Source organism: Oncorhynchus clarkii, chromosome 13, assembly GCF_045791955.1.
Source record: "Oncorhynchus clarkii lewisi isolate Uvic-CL-2024 chromosome 13, UVic_Ocla_1.0, whole genome shotgun sequence".
NCBI classification, from domain to species: domain Eukaryota; kingdom Metazoa; phylum Chordata; class Actinopteri; order Salmoniformes; family Salmonidae; genus Oncorhynchus; species Oncorhynchus clarkii.
Genome location: NC_092159.1, coordinates 24,868,794 through 24,888,979, shown reverse-complemented (window position 1 = coordinate 24,888,979; position 20,186 = coordinate 24,868,794). Strand labels below are relative to the sequence as shown.

The following is a 20,186-nucleotide window of genomic DNA, read 5'->3' as shown; positions in this document are numbered from 1 at the left end:
ACCACTGCCCCACCCGGGAGGCCCTTCACATTGTGGCTCTGTGAGCATTCTCTCTCCTTCACCCTCTTTTTGTGCATTTTCTGTGGCCTCAGTCTGTGCGGCTGGTAGATCTGGAAGAGCTCTGAGGTGTGTTTTGTTCCTTCGTACCTCTTCTGAGCCTGTGTCCAACACATAGGAGCGTGGGGCATCCGCTTTCCTCAGCACTATTGCTGATGTCTTTGAGTTTGTAATCCGTTGACCTTCTGCCAGCTCTGGCCTCTCCGTAGCACGGTGTCTCCGATTTAAAGTCTCCAGTTTGCGTTTGTTTCAGCCGTTTGTCCCTCTCACCGAAGGCCTTCCTATTAGGCCATCAGGGTTTAAGCTGAGCCGGTGAGACAGGCAATGGGGAACGCAGCCTCCTGCCCGTCAGGAGCTCGGCAGGCGACGGCCCATGATGCAGTGGTGTAACTCTGTAAGCTAACAGAGCCCTGTATGGATCCTTGTTCTTTTTCAGCAGTCCCTTGACTGTTTTCACAGCTCTCTCTGCCTCACCATTACTGTGTGCATGGTAGGGGCTACTGGTCACGTGTGAAGTCATACTCTGCGGCAACAGCAGAAAAGGAGCTTGCAGAGAACTGGAGAGCGTTATCTGTAACCAGGACCTCAGCGACCCCTCGCCTGGAGAAAATTTACTTGAATCCATTGATAACACCAGCTGATGTGGTTATGGGTGTCTTTGCTATTTCAATGTATCTTGAATAGTAATCTACCACTAGCAGATGTGTCATTTTTCCAATAGAACATATCTGCCCTTATCATTTTGCCATGGCCGTTTTGGCAGTTGCGTTGCCATTGGCTCCGGATGACAAGGTTGACATTTTGTACAGACCTCACAATGGGCTACCAGCTTGGCAATCTGAGTACTCAGACCAAGCCACCACACTGACTGTTGAGCCCTCAGTCTGCATTTGGTTATCCCCATGTGTCCCTCATGCACTCTGTCTAGCATTTCTGGTTGTAGAGTCTCTGGGATAACTCTCCGTTGTCCTTTCATGAGAAGGTCTCCATTACAGTGGAAGTCACTTTGGTGCACCCAAAAGGGCTTCAGCAACTGAGGCAGTTCCTCCTGCCTGGGCCATCCCTTTTTGCACTGCTGCACTATCTGTCAGCAGATGGGGTCTCGTTGTTGCACCTCTGCAATCTGCTGCAGTTTGGTCTGAGATGCAGGTAGACTGTCCCTTACTGCATTAATGGACACCTCCCCCTCTAGACATTGCTCCTCCTCTCATTGGGGCCCTGGAGAGTGCATCTGTTGTGATCAGTGCCTTCCCTGGCACATACACCATCTTGTAGGTGAACCTAATCTGAGGCTGAAGCGCAGAACTCTGGGAGGCAAGTCGTCCAGTGCTATTGTCCCTAACAGAGCCAACAGTGGTTTGTGGTCAGTCGCTGCTGTAAACTGCAGGCCAATAAGGTATTGGCTGAGCCTTTCACATGCCCATGTGATAGCCAACGCCTCCTTCTCCACTTGTGCATACCTTTGCTCTGTGTCAGATAAGCTTCGGGAGATTATGCTATTGGACGCCATTCCATGTTGTCCTGCATCTGTGTAAGGACCGCCCCAAGCCCAAAGGATGATGCATTTGCTGATACCTTTGTCTTAGCGTGGGGACGGTACTGGGCCAGCACTCTCTGTGAGGCCAGGTCTCCTTTGATTTTGTCAAATGCTACCTGTTGCACGTGACCCCATGACCAGTCATTCTCTTTGGCTAGTACGTCTCTCAGGGGTTTGGTTATATCTGAAAACAGTGGGAGGAACTTACCCACATACAGTGCCTTTCGAAAGTATTCGGCCCCCTTGAACTTTGCGACCTTTTGCCACATTTCAGGCTTCAAACATAAAGATATAAAACTGTATTTTTTTGTGAAGAATCAACAACAAGTGGGACACAATCATGAAGTGGAACGACATTTATTGGATATTTCAAACTTTTTTAACAAATCAAAAACTGAAAAATTGGGCGTGCAAAATTATTCAGCCCCTTTACTTTCAGTGCAGCAAACTCTCTCCAGAAGTTCAGTGAGGATCTCTGAATGATCCAATGTTGACCTAAATGACTAATGATGATAAATACAATCCACCTGTGTGTAATCAAGTCTCCGTATAAATGCACCTGCACTGTGATAGTCTCAGAGGTCCGTTAAAAGCACAGAGAGCATCCTGAAGAACAAGGAACACACCAGGCAGGTCCGAGATACTGTTGTGAAGAAGTTTAAAGCCGGATTTGGATACAAAAAGATTTCCCAAGCTTTAAACATCCCAAGGAGCACTGTGCAAGCGATAATATTGAAATGGAAGGAGTATCAGACCACTGCAAATCTACCAAGACCTGGCCGTCCCTCTAAACTTTCAGCTCATACAAGGAGAAGACTGATCAGAGATGCAGCCAAGAGGCCCATGATCACTCTGGATGAACTGCAGAGATCTACAGCTGAGGTGGGAGACTCTGTCCATAGGACAACAATCAGTCGTATATTGCACAAATCTGGCCTTTATGGAAGAGTGGCAAGAAGAAAGCCATTTCTTAAAGATATCCATAAAAAGTGTTGTTTAAAGTTTGCCACAAGCCACCTGGGAGACACACCAAACATGTGGAAGAAGGTGCTCTGGTCAGATGAAACCAAAATTGAACTTTTTGGCAACAATGCAAAACGTTATGTTTGGCGTAAAAGCAACACAGCTCATCACCCTGAACACACCATCCCCACTGTCAAACATGGTGGTGGCAGCATCATGGTTTGGGCCTGCTTTTCTTCAGCAGGGACAGGGAAGATGGTTAAAATTGAAGGGAAGATGGATGTAGCCAAATACAGGACCATTCTGGAAGAAAACCTGATGGAGTCTGCAAAAGACCTCAAATCAAATCAAATTTTATTTGTCACATACACATGGTTAGCAGATGTTAATGCGAGTGTAGTGAAATGCTTGTGCTTCTAGTTCCGACAATGCAGTAATAACCAACAAGTAATCTAACTAACAATTCCAAAACTACTGTCTTATACACAGTGTAAGGGGATAAAGAATATGTACATAAGGATATATGAATGAGTGATGGTACAGAGCAGCATAGGCAGGATACAGTAGATGGTATCGAGTACAGCATATACATGAGGTGAGTATGTAAACAAAGTGGCATAGTTAAAGTGGCTAGTGATACATGTATTACATAAGGATGCAGTCGATGATATAGAGTACAGTATATACGTATGCATATGAGATGAATAATGTAGGGTAAGTAACATTATATAAGGTAGCATTGTTTAAAGTGGCTAGTGATATATTTACATCATTTCCCATCAATTCCCATGATTAAAGTGGCTGGAGTTGAGTCAGTGTCAGTGCCAGTGTGTTGGCAGCAGCCACTCAATGTTAGTGGTGGCTGTTTAACAGTCTGATGGCCTTGAGATAGAAGCTGTTTTTCAGTCTCTCGGTCCCAGCTTTGATGCACCTGTACTGACCTCGCCTTCTGGATGATAGCGGGGTGAACAGGCAGTGGCTCGGGTGGTTGATGTCCTTGATGATCTGAGACTGGGACGGAGATTTGTCTTCCAACAAGACAATGATCCAAAACATAAAGCAAAATCTACAATGGAATGGTTCAAAAATAAACATATCCAGGTGTTAGAATGGCCAAGTCAAAGTCCAGACCTGAATCCAATCGAGAATCTGTGGAAAGAACTGAAAACTGCTGTTCACAAATGCTCTCCATCCAACCTCACTGAGCTCGAGCTGTTTTGCAAGGAGGAATGTGAAAAAATTTCAGTCTCTCGATGTGCAAAACTGATAGAGACATACCCCAAGCGACTTACAGCTGTAATCGCAGCAAAAGGTGGCGCTACAAAGTATTAACTTAAGGGGGCTGAATAATTTTGCACGCCCAATTTTTCAGTTTTTGATTTGTTAAAAAAGTTAGAAATATCCAATAAATGTCGTTCCACTTCATGATTGTGTCCCACTTGTTGTTGATTCTTCACAAAAAAATACAGTTTTATATCTTTATGTTTGAAGCCTGAAATGTGGCAAAAGGTCGCAAAGTTCAAGGGGGCCGAATACATTCGCAAGGCACTGTATGTGGGCATGCCTAAGAAGGTCCTAACTTCAGCCACGTTCTGGGGGATGGGCATATCTGTGATGGCGCTGATCATCTCTGAGTCCGGCTCTATTCCAGCTGCACTGATTTTGTGTCCCCAGAACAAGACCTCTGACTATGCAAAAGTAAATTTTTCATTGAGTGCATCATTCAAGTTAGTCATGTCCACACAGATCCTTATGTCCCCATTGGCTTTTGGGACCACTACCATCCCTGCACACCATTCAGTGGGACTCTCTATTATAGACACTGCCTCAATTTCTTTCATCCTCCCCAACTCTTCCTTTACTCTGGCCAATAAAGGGATAGGCACACGGCAGGGGGTGGTAAGGGCATAGGGAACAGCATCCTCTTTCAAGCGGATTTTGGAGTCACCTTCTATCCTTCCTAGACCAGAAAACACTTTGGGGAATTTCTTTTTGAAAACCTCACCTCGGTCCTCCAGTTCACTCACTCTCTCAATGAGTTGCAATGCTTCAATTGCTGGCAGCCCCAGCAACAGTCTGGCTAGAGAGTCAATGACGAAGACAGGCTGGATGGCACTTTTGTCTTTACTCTCCAGCCTAATTACCAACTGCCCTACCACTGGTAATATCTTATTACTGGGCCCGTACAGTTTTTTGTTTGTAGATAGCAAAGGGCCATCTCTACTATAGCTATACAGCCTAGTTGTGATAGCTGTCACTGCTGCCCCAGTGTCTAGTTTGTCTTGTTTTGCACACTTTGGACAAAATAATAATAAAATGCAGGGGGGGACGCCATGTGCGACTGACGTGTTTTCCGTTTGCTCCCGTGGTATTCTTAAAGTTTATGTGAATTTTGCAGTAGAACCGTATTTATTTTCAAATATTAATTTGGTGATCCCTTTCCGTAAAAACCAAGACTACTTTGCTTCCGAATGTCGGCATGTCGACCAAACATAAGGCCAAAAGCATGACTTTGAGAAAACCCGGCCTACAAGACCCGCTCTCATCACCGCACTCTACTGAGTCTGAGGGCCCGGGGACGCACATTTTACCCGGGGGTGCGGCTTGGCCTGGCGGCGCTGAAATGAACATTCTCGAGGCCATCAAACTACTACGCTCTGAGATAGTTGAAATGATAACGGAGGTGGTTGCTACGATTGAGGCCCGAATACAGGAGGTTTCTGATACTTTAAAATTAGATTTAACCATCCTGCAGAACGAGACTGTGCCAGCAATCACATCACTCAAAACAACAACGGCGTAGCACACTACAACGATTGCAGCACTGGAGACCTCCGCTACTAATGTCTCCGACTTAACTACATCCCTGGAGGCTGAAGTGAAACGCCTGGCTGCGGATTTGAAAAGTGAAGGAGAGCTGTGTGAGTTTAGAGGGATTCTCTCACTGCAATAAACTGAGACTTGTTTACGGTCCAGGAGTCAGCGGAAATGCATCGCACCACGGATTTCGTTTCAGGGCTGCTGAAGGATGTTCTTGCCTTAGATGAAAAGCCCCTGATTGATCGAGCCCACCGGTCGCTGCGCCCAAAGCCCCGGGATGAGGAGAGGCCCCGTGACATAATTCTTCGAGTGCACTTTTTTCTTGAGAAGATGGAGATCCTCCGACGAGCCTGCAATACCACTCTGAGCTTTCAATGAGTTTCTCCATCTACCAGGACTACTCCCCCACTGTTTCCAGGCAGCGCGCAGCTTTCGGACAGGCCAAACGAGTACTTCGGGACCATCCAGGTGTGAAGTGTGGACTGCGATTCCCGGCCTGTTTATGGCTATCTCATGAGGGTAAAGACTACACATTTGAGTCTCCGGATGAGGCTATGGCTCACATTCAACATCACATCAAGAAGTCTTGAACATGCTCACAGTTCATCAACTGAATTGTTCAATTCTAATGTTGTCATTCTGTCTTTTTAGTTTTTTTTCTGTACTTTTTCCAAACATCTACCACCGTACATTATTACTCTGAGACAAGTTATTCTGGGGGTTTTGGGCGCTCTACTTACGAGAGTATTGTTATTTCTGACCATTCACCATTAGTGCTTGAACTAGAGTTTCCCCAGCGACCTCCTATGTGTTATCAATGGTGTCTCAACCCCATTTTACTCTCAGATAAGGAGTTTGTCAATTTCATTTATTCTGAAATCACCTTATTCCTAGAAACTAATTCAACACCAGGTATGTCCCTCTCTACCATATGAGAGTCTCTCAAAGCATACCTACGTTGCCAAATTATTTCTTATACAGCCAACCAAAACAGAGTTCGCTCTCAGCGACTTCGGGACCTGAGCGAGTCCATAGCCACATTGGATGAGAAGTATGCTACGGATCCTTCCTCTGATCTGCATAAAGAGCGCCAACTACTCCAATCTGAATTTGATGAGCTTTCTACCAGGCAAGCTGAACAGTTACTCTTGCGAGCTCGATACAAAGTCTATGAACAAGGCGACAAGGCCAGTAAACTCCTTGCACATCAGATCCGTAAATCTGAGGCCTCACGTTTAATCCCACAAATAAGGACCCCGTCTGGTGCCACCACAGTTATACATAAAGAGAACAATGATCAATTCAAAACAATTTTACTCTGTGCTATACACCTCTGAATCCCCTCAAGACCCTTTGCTGATTGATTCCTTATTTAATGGCTTGAATATGCCTTCAATTGATACAGACTCCCATGACTGTCTAGAAGAAGAATTTACGCCTGAGGAGATTGCAACAGCAGTGTCCGCAATGAAAAGTGGTAAATCACCGGGTCCGGACGGTTTTCCAACTGAATTTTACAGGACGTTTTCTGGTCTGCTTTGCCCATTCTTGTCTCGACTATTTGCAGAGTGCATTAATACTTCAAAGCTACCGCCTAGTCTTTATCAGGCTTCAATTTCTTTACTATTAAAGAAAAACAAAGACCCCCTGGAATGTGGATCCTATCGCCCAATCTCGCTTTTAAACTGTGATTACAAAATCCTAGCTAAGCTTTTAGCCATCCGTATGGAAGGCTTGCTGCACCAAGTAATACACTCTGATCAGACTGGCTTTGTGAGAAATAGGCATTTATTTTTCAATATTAGGCGCCTTATGAATATACTGTACTCCCCAGCGTCGGAGGACCCGGAGGTGGTGGTCTCACTTGATGCCGAAAAAGCGTTTGACCGCGTTGAGTGGGATTACCTAACAGCTGCCCTTTATAGATTTGGCTTTGGCTCCAAATTCATTGCGTGGATAAAGATTCTTTATTTTTCCCCCATGGCTTCGGTACGGACTAATAACTTGTCCAATGACTATTTTCCCTTGCACCGCGGATCCAGACAGGGTTGTCCACTCTCCCCCTTGTTGTTTGCTTTGGCAATCGAGCCTCTCGCCATTGCACTACGCTCTAATGATGCCATTCAAGGTATAATCAGGGCGGGCTTGGAGCAGAAAGTCTCGCTATATGCTGACAACCTCCTTTTGTTTATCTCCAACCCTGATACCTCATTGCCACGTGCCCTATCTGTTCTTAAAAAGTTTGGATCAATCTCAGGGTACAAGCTGAATCTAGGCAAGAGTGAGCTTTTTCCGGTAAACAAGGCTGCTTTAAAGTGCTCTTTTACAAGTTCTCAGTTTAGGATTGTCAGGGATCAATTCACCTACTTGGGAGTTAAAGTGACAAGGAAATATTCAAATTTGTTTCAGGAAAACTTTGTTGCTCTAGCAAACAGTTTGAAACAATCTTTTACTTTTTGGAATTCGCTACCCCTTTCTCTTATCGGAAGGATTAATGTCATTAAAATGAATGTGTTGCCCAAATTTTTATATTTATTTCAATGTTTACCCATTTTTATTCCAAAATCTTTTTTTATTTCACTGGATCAAACATTCATGCATTTTATTTTGGATGGCAAGGTACCACGGATTGGTAGAAAACATTTACAGAAGCCTAGGTCATTGGGGGGTTTAGCTCTACCAAATTTTCAGACATACTACTGGGCTGCAAATTTCAGAGCCCTTCTGTACTGGCTGCAGACTGATCCTACTGGCCCTAGACCACTCTGGGTCCAGATGGAGTCTGAATCGTGTAAACCTGCAGCACTTTCCTCTGTGTTGTGCTCGTCTCTCCCAGTGTCCCTAGGCAAAAGGTGTGTCAACCCAATTGTAAAGCAGTCTCTTAAAATGTGGAATCAGTTCCGTTTAGCCTTTAGCCTCCGAGGCTTCTCTCTATCAGGCCCAATCAATCAGAACATTTTATTTCCTCCATCTTTGAATGATGGGTCTTTTGGCATTTGGCACTCACTAGGCCTCTCCTCGCTAGCCCAATTATTATTTGATGATACATTTGCCTCTTTTTCTCAGCTGCAGGAAAAGTTCAATCTCCCCCAATCCCACTTTTTCCGCTATCTCCAGACTAGAAACTTGTCAGAGCTAACACACCTGTATTTCCCCATAGGCCTGCGAATACAGCTATAGAGAGCATCTTGGAGTTGAACAAGCTTCCTAGGGGCGCAATTTCAGATGTATATGCAATCATTCATGACTTACAGAACCCTTCTTTGGTGCCTTTAAAGACTCGATGGGAAAATGATTTGGGGGAGGAACTTGGGGAAGACGCCTGGGAATCTGTGCTGCACAGGGTGCACTCATTCAATTCAAGGTGGTTCACCGTATCCACTGGTCGGGGGCCAAACTTACAGCCCTTTTTGGAGTACTGCCCATAGGTAACCCCCTATCAAGAATCCAGTCGGACACTGTTGCTTATACAACTCTTTTAGCTAGACGGCTAATATTACAGAACTGGAAGATGGCAGCTCCCCCATCTTATAAATATTGGGTGAGAGATGTGTTGTGCTCTCTGAAACTAGAAAAAATTCAATTCAATTCACGTGGGAACCCCAAACTGTTTAATGAGGCTTGGGCTCCATTCCGGTCTTACTTTAAACAGTCCATCCTCTGATGGCATTCCAATTAAAACTAAAATAAGTCTGTATTTGACCCCCCTGTGACTTAAGGGTTGGAGGAGCTTCTCTCTCTGTTTTTGCTGGGGGGGCATTAAGGTCCATGTGCTTATCGATTGTGACCCTCGGATGCCTTGTTCATCTTGCCCGGGCAGAGACTGAAGTGTGAGCTTGTTTTTCCCAGTTATTTTTACATTTTGTTCACGCCTACATGAATAATCATTCTATTTTTTTTTATTTTCAAGCATTGTAAACTTTATTTTTGGTCCAGTGGATGGTCAGTCTGTTGCCATGACTGTCTGTGAGTGGTTGCATTTCTCCACCCTTAGCCCTTGACTGTTTACAAAAACAATGGTGAGGTGTTTGCTCTGTCCCTGTACTATAGATTGCCCTTTAACCTTTGTAGCCTTCTGCCTGGTGTGTTTAACTTGTCTAAAGTATGGTATCTTTAAAGCTTTAAAAAAAAAAAATTGTAATATATTTTTTCTAGTTGATTATGATATGGCGGTAAAATGCATCCAATTATAATTCAGTATGTCTACACATATGAATATTACATAGTTTAAATGACACAACCTCCCCATTGAGTTTAATGTTTGAATGCCAGCCAGCATTGTTTCCCCTTACTTCTCCCAGAAAGATGCTGTCCTGCTGTACCTCCTCTGAGACCTCATGCATTTGCTTGAATCAACAGACAGCTGAAAAGTGTCCTCTCCTGTGACATTTCCTGCATTCCGCATCCTTTGCTGGGCAATCCATCCATCTGTGGAAAGGGGATTTCCCACATCTGCAACAAACACTTGAACTAGCTACTGGTGCTGCCTGTGATTGTTTTCTCCAGTCTGTCTCTGTTCTGTGTTTCCCTCAGTTTTTTTTTATAGCTCAGGTAGCTGCTGTCGCGCTCTTCAGGGAGCTGCTGTCGCGCAGCATCGTCTGCTGTCTTTTTACTGTCTCACTCTGCCTAACCTGGTTTACAGCTTTGGACAAGGTAAACTGGGAATCCAACTGTAACTTTTCAGAAAGTGATATTTCTTATTCCCACTACAATCCGATCTCAGATCAGCTCTTCCCTGAGCGCGCCAAACTGACAATGTTCTGCTAGTTTGTGAACAGCTGTGATAAAACTGTTGGCGGTTTCACCCTGCTCCTGTTTGCGCATATTAAACCTAGCTCTTTAAAATATAATGTTGTGTCTCCCTACAAAATGCGTTTCAAAACAGTATTTAACTGTAGTTAAGTTTCTCTTCCTCAGTCAACGTTGAAGCATTTAATATATCCTCGGCCTCATCACCCATAGAGTAGATCAGTGTATTAACTTGAAATGCCTCATTTTTCACGTTTAAGCCTGATGCTACCCCTGTACCTTTCAAAGCACCGGATCCATTTCGGACAGTTTTGAATGTCCATACAAACAAAATTCCCCGGGGGCCTAATGCGAAATCTGTCAGCACTAGCCACTGGCCTGTCCGTGTTTGCGCCAGAGCCTGTTGAACTTGGGAGTCGCAAACCCTGAAATCTCGCCAGTTTTTTCCTCTTGCAACATGTTGCTTAACAGTAACTTAGTCCTTGCTCGTTAGCTAGCAAAATAATGATATGCGCTCTTTTATCTCCAACACTGTGCCCTCCCTGCTTTGAAACAGCCTGAATGTACGATTTACTTGGTACGTCCTTCACATTTATGTGATTATTAAAACCACTTCTGACACCATGTAGTATTGTCTAAAATAAGGACACACGACAATGAGGTTCTAGCTCCAGCATGTTTACTAACCTAACCCTTGTCATACCTAGGTATGGATACCCCCAAGGGACATCCTACTACAACATCCATGAATACAGTCCCACACTACTAGATGCCGTGGCTCTCTTTGTGTTGTATTAATTCCACCCCGGAACCGTATGGCTCGGCACATGTCCAGACAATGCTCTGTCTATCAGTGAGTGGATTAGTAATGCCAGGGTGGTCCAACTGTGTAACATCCCAGTGACACCCACACCGACAGGGTTATATACATTTCGGTGCGAATGGAGTCCAAACCGCACCCTAACTAGGAGCCACTTCGCCGACGTCAACATCTCAAGGAGACAATAAGTAATAGCGCCCGATGGAACTCAACTGGCAAGTCAATAGCGTATCAATTAGCTGACCTGCTCAAAACAGAAATTCTATGCACCACTAAACAACCCTTCATCTATCTTTAGAAAGGTGAGGAGATCAACATAAGCCTTAGCTATCGTGTTGTAATGAGGTGCTTCACAGTGAGTTTGTCTGCCATTTCATCAACATAAGTTAGGCATTTCTTTGAGCCCCATGTTTTCATTCTCTTTGCCTGTTGCATAGGCTATAGCTACAACGTGTCGTGTTGTAGCCGAAAATGACCCCCCCTAAACCCCCCCCCCCCCCCCCCCATGGTGCCAGCTAGGATGAATACGAAACACAAGTTAGATACAAACATTTAAGCTCATGTCTAAAATAGAAATAGGGACATATAACCAACCATTAGATAGTCTACCATTGAGATCGTTGTATACAGAAAAGCAAACCAGAAAGACCAACATGCAACAAATCATCATTGGCACTTCCACAGCCGGGTTGCCCCTCCCAGCACTGGTATGTGGTCGAAGTTCCGGTTGTCTACATGCCCGGGCTTTGACTAGCCTACCCCAGGACCCTTGTAGCCCACCCCGATGGGAGGGAAATGATTTTGGATGGTGGGTAGCAGGGCAGCGCCAGGGAGGGGGTTAGGGGTTGAAGGGCTATGCCTGGCTTGTGCAGGTGCCCTTGTCACTCAGATGGGCTCTGAAGGTGTGCACACACTTGACTCCCTCACGGCTCTTACCCCAGGACAGCTGGGTATTTGCACAGCCTATATTTATCCTCCATTGGCCCCTTGCATAGTGCTGCGCACAACAGAAAATCCCGCCGATATCTTTGTTTCTGTAACAGTTGCTATATTGGCTTCGGCTGAACATCTCGCCACATCCCTGACCTAGATTGTATGCTTGCTGTTCTGGACAGTATTCATATGTAATACGTTATGTCAATATCCTGTTTTACAGTCATTCTTATTTTTTTGAACCATCTGTTATGATTATTTAGGAAGGCAAACAAGGTGAGCAACAGTGGAAAGCAACCTTTATGTACACATATACATAGATCTCCATTTCTCCTTGATCTATGTAGACTACTAGCTACAATATACATACATTTTTTATTCCAACAGATGGCAAAACCCATGGAGGATCACTTAGAGAGCACCATCATCCTAGAGATGACAGAGGGGCAGGAACTGTCCTAGTGGTTGGTATTTCTCTCATTAAGATGTGAGGCTATAATAAATATTGCTATTCATTCCCAAATAGAGTTAGCGATACCAAATGAAACCCTGGTGTCTGGCATTGTACCTACTAGAAAGGTTATATTCATCTTGGCGTCTATCCACTGCATTACTTTTTTTGTTTGCCGACCCCATTATCTTCCAAGAGAATTCTCTTCGATTAAAGTCACAGCTGTGTATATCCCCCGCCCCCACCATCGCTTTTAATCATAGCAAGGCGACCAGAAACAGATCGAATACAAACTGTGCAGCTATTCCCTCCGCAAGGCAATCAAACAAGCAAAGCGTGAGTAGAGAGAAAGTAGAGTCGCAATTCAATGGCTCAAACACGAGACGTATGTGGTAGGGTCTACAGTCAATCACAGATTTAAAAAATAAACCAGCCCCGTTGCGGACATCGACGTCTTGCTCCCAGACAAATTAAACAACCTCTTTGCTCGCTTTGAGGACAATACAGTGCCACTGACACAGCCCGCTACCAAAGCCTGTGGGTTCTCCTTCTCTGTGGCCAACGTGAGTAAAACATTTAAACGTGTTAACCCTCGCAAGGCTGCCGGCCCAGACGGCATCCCTAGCCGCTTCCTCAGCGCATGCGCAGAACAGCTGGCTGGTGTGTTTACGAACATATTCAACCAATCCTTATCCCAGTCTGTTGTCCCCACATGCTTCAAGAGGGCCATCATTGTTCCTGTTCCCAAGAAAGCTAAGGTAACTGAACTAAATGACTAGCGCCCCATTGCACTCACTTCTGTCATCATGAAGTGCTTTGAGAGACTAGTCAAGGATCATGTCACCTCCACTCTACCTGATACCCTAGACCCACTCCAATTTGCTTACCGCCCCAATAAGTCCACTGACGATGCAATCGCCATCTCACTGCACACTGTCCTATCCCATCTGGACAAGAGGAATACCTATGTAAGAATGCTGGTCATTGACTACAGCTCAGCATTTAACAACATAGTACCCTCCAAACTCGTCATTAAGCTTGAGACCCTGGGTCTCGACCCTACCCTGTGCAACTGGGTCCTGGACTTTCTGACGGGCGCCCCAGGTAGTGAAGGTAGGAAACAACATCTCCACCCCACTGATCCTCAACACTGGGGCCCCACAAGGGTGCGTTCTCAGCCCTCTCCTGTACTCCCTGTTCACCCATGACTGCGTGGCCATGCACGCTTCCAACTCAATCATCAAGTTTGCAGTGATAGGCCTAATTACCAACAACAACGAGACGGCCTACAGGGAGGAGGTGAGGGCCCCCCGGAGTGTGGTGTCAGGAAAATAACCTCTCACTCAATGTCAACAAAACAAAGGAGATGATTGTGGACTACAGGAAACAGCAGAGGGAGCACCACCCCCCACCCCCCCCGAAAGTTTTAAGTTCCTCGGCGTACACATCATGGACAAACTGAAATGGTCCACCCACACAGATCGTGGTGAAGAAGGTGCAACAGCACCTCTTCAACCTCAGGAGGCTGAAGAAATTTGGCTTGTCATCTAAAACACTCTCAAACTTTTACAGATGCACAATCGAGAGCATCCTGTCGGGCTATATCACCGCCTGGTACGGCAATTGCACCGCCCTCAACCCCAAGGCTCTCCAGAGGGTAGTGCGGTCTGCACAACGTATCACTGGGGGGGGGGGGGGGGGGAGGGGCAAACTACCTGCCCCCCAGGACACCCACAGCACCCGATGTCACAGGAAAGCCAAAAAGATCATCAAGGACAACAACCATCCGAGTCACTGACTGTTCACCCCGCTATCATCCAGAAGGGGAGGTCAGTACAGGTGCATAAAAGCTGGGACCGAGAGACTGAAGAACGGCTTCTATCTCAAGGCCATCAGACTGTTAAACAGCCATCACGAACATAGAGAGGCTGCTGCCAACATACAGACTCATATCTCTGGCCACTTAAATAAATGCACTTAATAAAGTTATATCACTAGTTACTTTAAATAATGGCACTTTAATAAGGATTACATATCCTACATTACTCATCTCATATGTATATACTGTGTTCTATACCATCTACTACATCTTGCCTATGCCGCACGGCCATCACCCCTTTACATTTGTGTGTATAAGGTAGTTGTTGTGAATTTGTTAGATATTACTGCATAGTTGGAACTAGAAGCACAAGCATTTCGCTACCCTCGCATTAACATCTGCTAACCATGTGTATGTGACCAATAACATTTGATTTGATTTACTTCACACGCAATGCTGTATGTGAGGCATTAGCAATGTAGGCACATTTTGTTGTTAGCAACAAGGGAGTTTTAGTAACAAGATATTCAAGTAGGCTTGGGGTCATTGTCCATTTGTAAGACACATTTGTGACCAAGCTTTAACTTCCTGACGGATGTCTTGAGATGTTGCTTCAATATATCCACATTATTTTCCTTCCTCATGATGCCATCTATTTTGTGAAGTGTACCAGTCCCTCCTGCAGCAAAGCACCCCCACAACATGATGCTGCCCCCCGTGCTTCACGGTTGGGATGGTGTTCTTCGGCTTGCAAGCCTCCCCCTTTTTCCTCCAAACATAACAGTGGTCATTATGGCCAAAAGGTTATATTTTTGTTTCATCAGACCAGAGGACATTTCTCCAAAAAGTACAATCTTTGACCCCATGTGCAATTGCAAACCGTAGTCTGGCTTTTTTTATGGAGGTTTTGGAGCAGTGGCTTCTTCCTTGCTGAGCAGCCTTTCAGGTTATGTCTATATAGGACTCGTTTTACTGTGGATATAGATACTTTTGTACCTGTTTCCTCCAGCATCTTCACAAGGTCATTTGCTGTTGTACTGGGATTGATTTGCACTTTTTGCACCAAAGTACTTTCATCTCTAGGAGACAGAACGCGTCTCCTTCCAGAGCGGTATGACGGCTGCGTGGTCCCATGGTGTTTATACTTGCGTACTATTGTTTGTACAGATGAACGTGGTACCTTCAGGCGTTTGGAAATTGCTCCCAAGGATGAACCAGACTTGTGGAGGTCAACAGTCTTGGCTGATTTCCCCATTATGTTTGAAGGTAGGCCTTGAAATAAATCCACAGGTACACCCCCAATTGACTCAAAATATGTCAATTAGCCTATCAGAAGCTTCTAAAGCCATGACATAATTTTCTGGAATTTTCCAAGCTGTTTAAAGGCACAGTCAATTTAGTGTATATGAACTTCTGACTCACTGGAATTGTGATACAGTGAAATATTCTGTCTGTAAACAATTGTTGGAAAAATTACTTATGTCATGCACAAAGTAAATGTCCTAACCGACTTGCCAAAACTATAGTTTGTTAACAAGAAATGTGTGGAGCGGGTTGAAAAACAAGTTTTAATGACTCCAACCTAAATATATGTAAACTTCCGACTTCAACTGTAAAAGCCAGCTCTGTGTGGATAGAGACCACCCACACTGACCACCAAATGTATCCATGATAGGCCTACGTCTGATGGTACTCAACACTATGTATCTAATAAGACATTGTAAGTTTGGGTATCTCTAAATAACCTGCACAACAGTGTTCCTTACTTTAGTAAGGGTCTGATACAAAGCAGAATGATTGATGCTACATTCAGCCCTGCGTTTCTTGATGTCTTTCTGACTGCTCCGCTATTTAAAAGCTTCAATCAGCAAAGGTCCCTTGCCCGAACACACACACACACCCTTAGGACAATCTTGGCTAGATTCTCTGAAGCAAATGTGCCCACTCCATAGTTAGCTCACCTCTGGGCCTCTGGGAATTTCATCATGTCGACTGGTGCAGGCACTTTAATGAACAGGTGGAAATGCCGGGTTGGGACTCATTTTGTAAACATTCTTGGCTGACCCCTCCTAGCTATAAAGAATTAAGGGATTTACGATGTTAAGCTTGGCGCATTCCCGAACCAACGGCACAGTCAGACAGTGGTAGTGCTCCTTACATTAAGCTATGTGTTGTATTGCTTTTACAAGCTCCACTCAACTATTCCCCTTCCTGTCGATTAGTTTATTTCTCACTAAATGTGATATTGACTCAACATTTAGTGTGAGTCATCACAGGTTAGTGTAGTGGGATCAAAGCATCAGTTGTCATTCAATGGTCGGATAAAGCCGGGATTCATCCAATCTGCCCTTTTTGGCTATGCACCATTTAAAGGCAATGTTACCACAGTCGCGGAGATCGCATTCAAAGTAAATGCTGCAGATGTTTGCAAAATTGGAAATTACCTTTTTAAATGTCAACCGTGCTACAAAACGGATCTTCCGTGGTCCAGATTGGATTCTGCCCTGGGTCCTGTTTTGATTGGAGTAAATGATAACTGCAGTCATTATAGAGTGTATGTTAAGGCCTTGGAGCTAGCCTTGTTAGAGCTGGGACTCAGGGGATACTGCAGCTTCAAGAGTTCTTAGTTGCTGAGGAGCTGGCAAACACCTCAGCTTGGGGGAGAGAGACACCTCATCGTTTAATTACTGTGGGGATGTAGCTGGATTGGGACTTTAAAGGTCAAGATTAGTCTGAAAGTATTGTGGTCAGTCTGAAAGTGCTCGACTTAGTTTATCTTATTGTTGTGCTATTTATTGTAGCATATGCTAATCCTCACACTGTTGGGCTTCTGAAGCCTCAATATCTCAATGAAATAAAACAAGCAGTTTTACACACCAGGAAGGCTTGTGGTTTAAGAGGAACATTAGCTGACCACATTGCAAAGATGACTGGTGCTTGGTGACATGGCTAACCGCTAACCGTTGAACCATGACCTTAACAAGAGCTAATTGACCCCCTTCCACCAAACCCAATCTCTCAGGCCTGTTCCAACAATCCAAATACTGTTTTTAATACTGTGTGATAGCACATATTTCTCGGTCAGCAGTTAGTGTGTATCCGTTTTAACAGTAGTTATAGACACAGACAATGTTTTAAAGTGCCACATTGGTCGGTGTTACATTAAGTCGCCTCAGACATTGGATAGAGAGGTTCAGGGTTAGCATAGACACAGACAGTGCAGATTTTCAGGTCCAACCTATAAGCCGTCTCCGTGTTTTCTTGTCTTACCTCCAGGCAAGCTGATGGGGCCACAACCCTTTCCATTGTAGTCCGCCTCACTGATGTAGATGACCTTCTTACACAGCCTCCAGAGGCCAAAGTGGGCCGCCTCACACGTCGCGTTCACCTGCTCCACCCGCGGGCTCAGCACGGCCCAATGGTCCGTCACCACCGCCGTAAACATGGACGCCATACCCACCAGGATCACAAAGAACGTCATCTTCACCTTCGTACGCTTGTGCATGGTGCAGTTTGTACGTGGAAACACTGACCAGAAAATGGACAATGAAGAAGAAATGCGTAGCGCCGAGGTCCTCACTTGGATCAGACTTGAAGGGACATCAAACTTGTGGGGACATCGGACTTCTGGGGACGTCGATGGTGGATTTCCGCGGGCTTCGCTCCTTTAACAGCCACACAGCCTTCCACAAATGTCTCTCTCTTCCCCAGCCTACACCCTCCCACTCTCTCTCTGTTGGATCTGTGCCTCTGGTTTGAGGGAAAGGGGTCAGTTTTGTTGTGCCCTAGTTTTCACGGCCCTCTCCCTTCTCTGACTGTGTTGACTGAGGGGGGCCTGTGTGCCTCAGACTACAGCTGTTAAGGTGGATCAGGAAAGTTGATGACCAAACCGACTGCCGTGGTGTGGAGGGGGGGGCTGCTGCTATAAATGTGAGCAGTGATTCAAGATGTCAGGCTGTCTTTATTGGGTTACATCGAAGTGTGCATGTGTAAAGTGCCATGATAAGGGACGTAAATCATTTTTATATCCCGGTACTTACTCTAATATATTCAACACACTTTATTTGGCAAACATCTCAGTGAACTATACATGTGCTGTGACACAGAGTAAGTCTAGGACCTGCCATTTTTACCAGTTCATTTACAACTGCACTGGGGTACTGACATCTCATGTCCATCCTATGGCAATTTGTGGATGCTGTTTTAAAAGGATTTGTGTTGTTTCTATCCTCAAACTGCTTGGTCTGAGTTTCTATGTATCTCTAAACTATTTACAAGGACTAAATGTGTTTGTAAACAGCAGCTGTCTCGCTGCAGGCCTGAGAGTGGCTTTGACATCCCCTCAAGGAACCAGACTCCGGTATTGCCAATCCTGACATTACTGACTCTATGCCAAACTCCAGCACATATCAGATTGATAGTACATGGTAGTGAGCTTCACCAATGTCCAAAAAAGTAATAATACTTGAAAGTCTTACTTAAGCAGTTTTTGGGGGGGGTATCTGTTTGACAACTTGTACTTTTACTCTGCTCCATTCCTACAGAAAATATGTACTTTTGACTCCCATACATTTTCCCTGAAACAAAAAGTACCTGTTTCATTTCAAATGCTCAAGTAGAAAAGCAATATGGTCCAATTCACGTGCCTATCAATATAACACAATAAACACAAATACTGCGTTTGCAATTGACTTTGGAGTATGTGCCCCTGTCTCTCCATCTGAGGCATAGGCAGAAATTGCTGTGTCTGGGGCCCGAGTAAAAGTGTCTAGAGCTGGGCCAACATTTTCCAGCAAAAACATCGACATTGTAAGTGAAAATTTGTGCAATTGCATCACATAACACGTGATACATGTGACCAGGAAACACCACAAGTTTCCCTTGTCAAACAAGCCCGTTATTAGGCCTATTGCCAAGTAGGCAGCACAGGTTAAACCGTTTACAACACCGCTGACGAAACAAGCTGACAATCCGAGACCGACAGTAAACAAACATAATTAAATACACATCATAGGAGGAGTGTGAGTTTCTCATGTTTGGCGTAGCAGCTCAAACCGTACTAGAATACATTGATTTAATCGAATCTAGGCCTGCGAAAAGGGGATACATATTGTACAATATGACATACATCTAGACAGGAGGAAAGTATTGCGCAAAACTTTCCAGTGGCACTGACTCGCCCAATGAAAACAGTGAATATGCGCACTCAAATGGCATATGTCCGACGCTCTCCGCTGGTGCCAATAGATTAGTCCTGGTACACCAGTTTGTTGTAGCCTACTAACGGGAATAAACTACAGTACGTTTTACAGTTAAATCATTTGAAAGGATCAATCAGGAAGAAATGTGCCTTGTGTTTATCCTGCGATTGAATTTTGAAATATTGAGATAGGCTAGGGCTGTTTTTAGATGCTTTTCACTGACAATATTTAATATTTGCCGGGTGTGCGCTGACCAAACTGCAGGCTTCCCTGTAGCCTAGGTGCTCATGATTTACCATATGACTGCGATTTAACCAATTAGGTCCCAGTAACTTCTTACTGCATATGCAATGTTTCTGATTAGTTAGGGGACAATACAACCAGCGAATCAAGTTCATTTATTTCATTTGAATTAAAAAAATATTTATATTTTAAACCAGCCTGTATTCAACCTAGCATGGCCTGGGCCCAGCCATGCCCCGCCCTGGCTTGCCTCTGTGTAAAAAAAATATTATATATATATATATATATATGCGTAATATAAGGAATATGAATTACTTTTTACTTTTACTCAAGTATGAAAATGTAGTACTTTCCCCACCACGGTACATAAGTACATTTAAAACCAGATAGTTTTAGGCTTTTACTTAAAAACTTATTATGGCTGGGGGGCAGTATTGAGTAGCTTGGATGAATAAGGTGCCCAGAGTAAACTGCCTGCTACTCAGGCCCAGAAGCTAAGATATGCATATTATTAGTAGATCTGGATAGAAAACACTCTGAAGTTACTAAAACTGTTTGAATGATGTTTGTGAGTATAACAGAACTCATATGGC

At 44.6% G+C, this 20,186-nt stretch overlaps 1 protein-coding gene across 1 annotated transcript in view; it reads right to left on the bottom strand.

The window, feature by feature from the left end:
* Positions 1–18,000, bottom strand: part of LOC139424697 (voltage-dependent calcium channel gamma-1 subunit-like) — a 38,428-nt gene extending 20,428 nt beyond the window's left edge. Inside the window, exon 1 of the mRNA XM_071176771.1 lies at positions 17,420–18,000. Coding sequence (XP_071032872.1) covers positions 17,420–17,654 — 235 coding nt within the window. The 5' untranslated portion in view covers positions 17,655–18,000. The remainder of the gene's footprint in view (positions 1–17,419) is intronic.
* Between the last annotated feature and the right edge of the window lie 2,186 nt (positions 18,001–20,186).